Consider the following 6,000-nt stretch of genomic DNA (forward strand, 5'->3'; position numbering starts at 1 on the left):
GCCAAGAGGCCCATGATCACTCTGGATGAACTGCAGAGATCTACAGCTGAGGTGGGAGACTCTGTCCATAGGACAACAATCAGTCGTATATTGCACAAATCTGGCCATTATGGAAGAGTGGCAAGAAGAAAGCCATTTCTTAAAGATATCCATAAAAAGTGTTGTTTAAAGTTTGCCACAAGCCACCTGGGAGACACACCAAACATGTGGAAGAAGGTGCTCTGGTCAGATGAAACCAAAATTGAACTTTTTGGCAACAATGCAAAACGTTATGTTTGGCGTAAAAGCAACACAGCTGAACACACCATCCCCACTGTCAAACATGGTGGTGGCAGCATCATGGTTTGGGCCTGCTTTTCTTCAGCAGGGACAGGGAAGATGGCTAAAATTGATGGGAAGATGGATGGAGCCAAATACAGGACCATTCTGGAAGAAAACCTGATGGAGTCTGCAAAAGACCTGACACTGGGACAGAGATGTCTTCCAACAAGACAATGATCCAAAACATAAAGCAAAATCTACAATGGAATGGTTCAAAAATAAACATATCCAGGTGTTAGAATGGCCAAGTCAAAGTCCAGACCTGAATCCAATCGAGAATCTGTGGAAAGAACTGAAAACTGCTGTTCACAAATGCTCTCCATCCAACCTCACTGAGCTCGAGCTGTTTTGCAAGAAGGAATGTGAAAAAATGTCAGTCTCTCGATGTGCAAAACTGATAGAGACATACCCCAAGCGACTTACAGCTGTAATCGCAGCAAAAGGTGGCGCTACAAAGTATTAACTTGAGGGGGGCTGAATAATTTTGCACACCCAATTTTTCAGTTTTTGATTTGTTAAAAAAGTTTGAAATATCAAATAAATGTCGTTCCACTTCATGATTGTGTCTCACTTGTTGTTGATTCTTCACAAAAAAATACAGTTTTATATCTTTATGTTTGAAGCCTGAAATGTGGCAAAAGGTCGCAAAGTTCAAGGGGGCCGAATACTTTCGCAAGGCACTGTAAGTTGGGTGAATTTTGGCCCATTCCTTTTGCAACCAAGCTTTAACTTCCTGACTGATGTTGCTTCAGATGTTGCTTCAATATATCCGCATCATTTTCTTTCCTCATGATTCCATCTATTTTGTGAAGTGCACCAGCATCTCCTGCAGCAAAGCATCCCCACAACATTATGCTGCCACCCCCCATGCTTCCCGGTTGGGATGGTGTTCTTCAGCTTGCAAACCTCCCCCTTTTTCCTCCAAACATAACGATGGTCATTTTGACCAGAGGACATTTCTCCAAAAAGTACGATCTTTGTAACCATGTGCAGTTGCAAACTGTAGTCTGGCTTTTTTATGGCGGTTTTGGAGCAGTGGCTTCTTCCTTGATGAGCGGCCTTTCAGGTTGTCGATTTAGGACTTGTTTTACTGTGGATATAGATACTTTTGTACCCATTTCCTCCAGCATCTTCACAAGGTCCTTTGCTGTTGTTCTGGGATTGGTTTGCACTTTTCGCACTAAAGTACGTTCATCTCTATGAGACAGAACACGTCTCCTTCTTGAGCAGTATGACAGCTGTGTGGTCCCATGGTGTATACACCTGCTATTCATCTGTACTATTGTTTGTACAGATGAACATGGTACCTTCAGGCGTTTGGAAATTGCTCCCAAGGATGAACCAGACTTGTGGAGGTCTACAATTTTTTTCTGAGGTCTTGGCTGATTTCTTTTTCCCATGATGTCAAGCAAAGAGGCACTGAGTTTGAAGGTAGGCCTTGAAATACATCCACAGGTACACCTCCAATTGACTCAAATGGTGTTAATTAGCCTATCAGAAGCTTCTAAAGCCATGACATACTTTTCTGCAATTTTCCAAGCTGTTTAAAAGGCACAGTCAATTTAGTGTATTTAAACTTCTGACCCACTGGATGTCCTAACTGACTTGCTAAAAACTATAGTTTGTTAACAAGACATTTGTGAAGTGGTTGAAAAATGAGTTTTAATGACTCCAACATAAGTGTACGTAAACTTCTGACATCAACTGTACGCACATCCTTATGGGGACTAAAAATGTATTCCCTTTCAAAATCCTATTTTCCCTAAACCTTACCATAACCCCTAACCCTAATTCTAATCCCTAAACCTAAAATAGCAATTTTCCTCCTGTCTGAATTTTCCTTGTTTTTACTATCCTTTATCCTGAGGATTTCTGGTACCCACAAGGATAGTTAAGCAAAACCCACACACAAATGGAATATAATATGGTCAACCCCAAAACATAATCTAAATAATACTGTTTTCTTTCCCTCAGCAAATGGACACACCCCTCAGGAGGACCTCCCTGAACCTCCCCCAGACTTTATTCCCCCACCCCCTCCTGGTTGGGGCTCTGGGGTCTAGGGAAGGAGCTCTACCCCCTCAATGCACAACCATGACTACCATAGGACATTCTCAACCTACCTAAAGACAGGCAGATGGACAATAATATTTTCAATCAGATTTAGGTCAGAACTGAGACTACTAGACTATTTAGGAACACTCAACACCTCTTAGAAAGCCATTCTGGTGTATCTAACTTTTTACCTGTCCTTTGCTCTTTTCATATTTATTTTGATCCTAACAAACTCCCCAGCCCCTTCCAGCAACAAGCATACCCATAACATGATTCTGCCACCACAATACTAATCTTATTCAAAATGATTCGCTGAATACAACAAGTGTAGACCTTACCGTGAAATGCTTACTTACAAGCCGTTAACCAACAGTGCAGTTCAAGAAGAGGCACCTTATCCTCAAGGTCGCCTATCCTCTTCACATTGTACACAAACCTCTGCATCTGCTCTGCAAGCACCGCAACAACTACGTAGTTCAGTTCTCGGACAAAACCGCTGTCCTCGGACTCTTAAACAAAGGCTCTGACACCAACGGCTACAGGGCGGCGATTGAAGGATTCGTCAGATGGTGTGATGAACATCACCTACAACTGAAAGTGAAAAAAAACTGAGGAGATGATCCTCGACTCTAAGTCCTTTGGAGACTACATCCCCATGGTGGTACACGGAAAGAACATTAACCTCTCTGATCTCCCCATCCCGGATCCGGTATCAGGAATACAGACTCAAGCTCATTACCATAACGCAACGTTAACTATTCATGAAAATCGCAAATGAAATGAAATAAATATGCCATCTCTCAAGCTTAGCCTTTTGTAAACAACACTGTCATCTCAGATTTTCAAAATATGCTTCTCAACCATAGGAAAACAATCATTTGTGTAAAAGTAGCTAGCTAGCGTAGCATTTAGCGTTAGCATTAGCGTTAGCATCCAGCACGCAACATTTCAACAAAAACATAAAAGCCTTCAAATAAAATCATTTACCTTTGAAGAACTTCTGATGTTTTCAATGAGGATACTCTCAGTTAGATAGCAGATGCTCAGTTTTTCCAAAAAGATTCTTTGTGTATTAGAAATAGCTCCGTTTTATACATCACATTTGGCTACCAAAAAAACCAGAAAATTCAGTCCTCAAAACGCAAACTTTTTTCCAAATTAACTCCATAATATCGACTGAAAACATGGCAAACGTTGTTTAGAATCAATCCTCAAGGTGTTTTTCACATATCTCTTCAATGATATATCGTTCGTGGAAGCATGGTTTCTCCCCTCAATCAAATGGAAAAATACTTGCACATGGCTTTGCGCACCAGTTTCGACGCAGGACACCAGGCGGACACTTGGAAAATGTAGTCTCTTATGGTCAATCTTCCAATGATATGCCTACAAATACGTCACAATGCTGCCGACATCTTGGGGAAACGGCAGAAGGTCTAAGCTTATTCCTGTCGCATTCACAGCCATATAAGGAGACATTAGAAAACAGAGCTTCAGAAATTCTGCTCATTTCCTGTTTGACGTATCATCTTGGTTTCGCCTGTAGAATGAGTTCTGGGGCACTTACAGACAATATCTTTGCAGATTCTGAAACTTCAGAGTGTTTTAATATGCATAGTTGAGCATCTTTTCGTGACAAAATATCGCGCTTAAAACGGGAACGTTTTTTATACAAAAATGAAATAGCGCCCCTAGAGATGCAACTGGTTAAGCAGGTAAACTCATACAAGTACCTGGGGGTCCACATTGACTGTGGGCTTTGCTGGCACACCCATGTGGAGAGCGTGTGCTCACGCATCCAATAGCGTTTGCACTTTCTGCGTTGATTTTAGGGTCTATGGAGGCTGGTGACAAACATTTTGAGGAGGATGGGAGACCCACGGTATAGGCGCGTAACGCACGGAGACGACAAAGTGTGTTTCAAAAATCGGCAAAGACTAATTACTTTAACCTAAAACATTTTATAAAGACATTTATAGTACAATATTATGGGGAATGAGAGGGCTGAGCGGGATCACAGAAGTGATTGAATGAGGGTATGAGGCATGAGTTGAGGTGTTCAGAGGCTTGACCAGTGCAGGACAGGATTTGACTGGGAAGACAAAAAACAATAACACAACACACTACATAGATAGACAAAAGGGCTAAAAATGAGTTAGTCCAAGCAAGGAGTAAAATCATAGATGTCTAATAATGTGAATTGTGTACGTGATTGACTCTAATGAGTTGACTCTAATGATTGACAGGAATGAGAGAAAATGTATAGGGGTACTCCTTGGCGAGGAAACATTCAATGGAGGAAACATTCAATGTGCCAGATCATGTCAGGAGAATGTTGACAAAGGTAGAGGAGTGGAGTAGTCATCTCCTCTTAATCAGGGAACAGGAGGGGACTTAGCTGTAAATACAAATAACAGATACATTCCATTACAGCCACGCCATCGTAGGTTTGGACAACGAGTTTCTTTATGAACTTAAACATCTCAAAATATATAAAGTCAAACACAGACTGCACATTTTGCCCACATGACACAAAGGATCCCAAGAAATGTTCCTGAATATAGCCCTGATCATCCACATACCTGACGATAAGGGACTACTGCAAGCAGACTGATGCCACCATAGGTCCCAGAGCTGTGGGGCAATTTTTACCTCCTGGGGCCTGGAGTTTTTCCTTATATGTTAATCTAACTAGGAATACTCTGGACCCTATAAGTTATGACAGTGATTAATCAGTTGTAAAAAGGTTTTATATGGGCTATGACAGGACCAGTTTTTCACAATCAGGTCACTTTTTTTTATTTTTTTAACTCCTGACTACAAATTGCAGCTATCTTATATTTGTTCATATAAATTATATTCAGACTAGATTAGGAGGGGGATTTCCTCTACCCAGACACAGACAACAATTGATATGGCAATACAACTCAAAGGGCTGAGCTTGCTTTAGGCATGTTTGCATCATGCAGGTCTATGCAACTGTAGGCCTTACAAAACATTTACTCACATCCGTCATCACTATTATGTTGATTCGTTAATTCCAGTTAATCATTATGGATTAAACACGTATAGGCAGCCTAGCCAGCCCAATTCTAAATATACACTCAATTTCATCCCATTCACATTTTCTCCTAGCACACAAATGGACTATAAATAGATAAGGTTACCATTACTTTATCCTGACCAGATGGACAGGGCGCATAGGCTGTATGCAGCTGCTCTTATTAGTAGCCTACAGTTGATCAGACTGAAAAATAGTCTCGTTTTCATTCCATACAGCATGTCCGATTTCTAATGTTCAGGTGTAGCCTAGGCTGCTGCAACATTTATATCATGAGTTGTTTCTTGTGTCTGTCTGGAGTGATTATGCGTTATCATCTTTGCTAAATGTATACTGGATGCAAGTGGAAAGCCTACTTGAGCGCACGCGAAAAAATGCGCTGCGTCAAACTCTCTCTTTAATATTTTAATGGATGATGAGATGGAAGCTTTCGGAATTCGGAATTGTTTTCGACATGCCAGAAAAGACAGTCGAAAGTTCGATATGTTCGATATGAGAGTGAAGCATCGTAACGTGCAATTACCTCTGCAAGCTCCTTGTAGTTCCCCTTGTCGGTGGAACTT

The 6,000-nt window shown here is 41.1% G+C and overlaps 1 protein-coding gene across 1 annotated transcript in view; it reads left to right on the plus strand.

Annotated features, from left to right (window-relative positions):
* The window catches only part of LOC139387275 (amyloid beta A4 precursor protein-binding family B member 1-interacting protein-like), a 36,359-nt gene extending 33,018 nt beyond the window's left edge, over positions 1 to 3,341 (plus strand). Inside the window, exon 13 of the mRNA XM_071133390.1 lies at positions 2,296 to 3,341. Coding sequence (XP_070989491.1) covers positions 2,296 to 2,384 — 89 coding nt within the window. The 3' untranslated portion in view covers positions 2,385 to 3,341. The remainder of the gene's footprint in view (positions 1 to 2,295) is intronic.
* Positions 3,342 to 6,000: the final 2,659 nt, after the last annotated feature.

Source organism: Oncorhynchus clarkii, chromosome 28 (genome assembly GCF_045791955.1).
Source record: "Oncorhynchus clarkii lewisi isolate Uvic-CL-2024 chromosome 28, UVic_Ocla_1.0, whole genome shotgun sequence".
Lineage (NCBI taxonomy): Eukaryota > Metazoa > Chordata > Actinopteri > Salmoniformes > Salmonidae > Oncorhynchus > Oncorhynchus clarkii.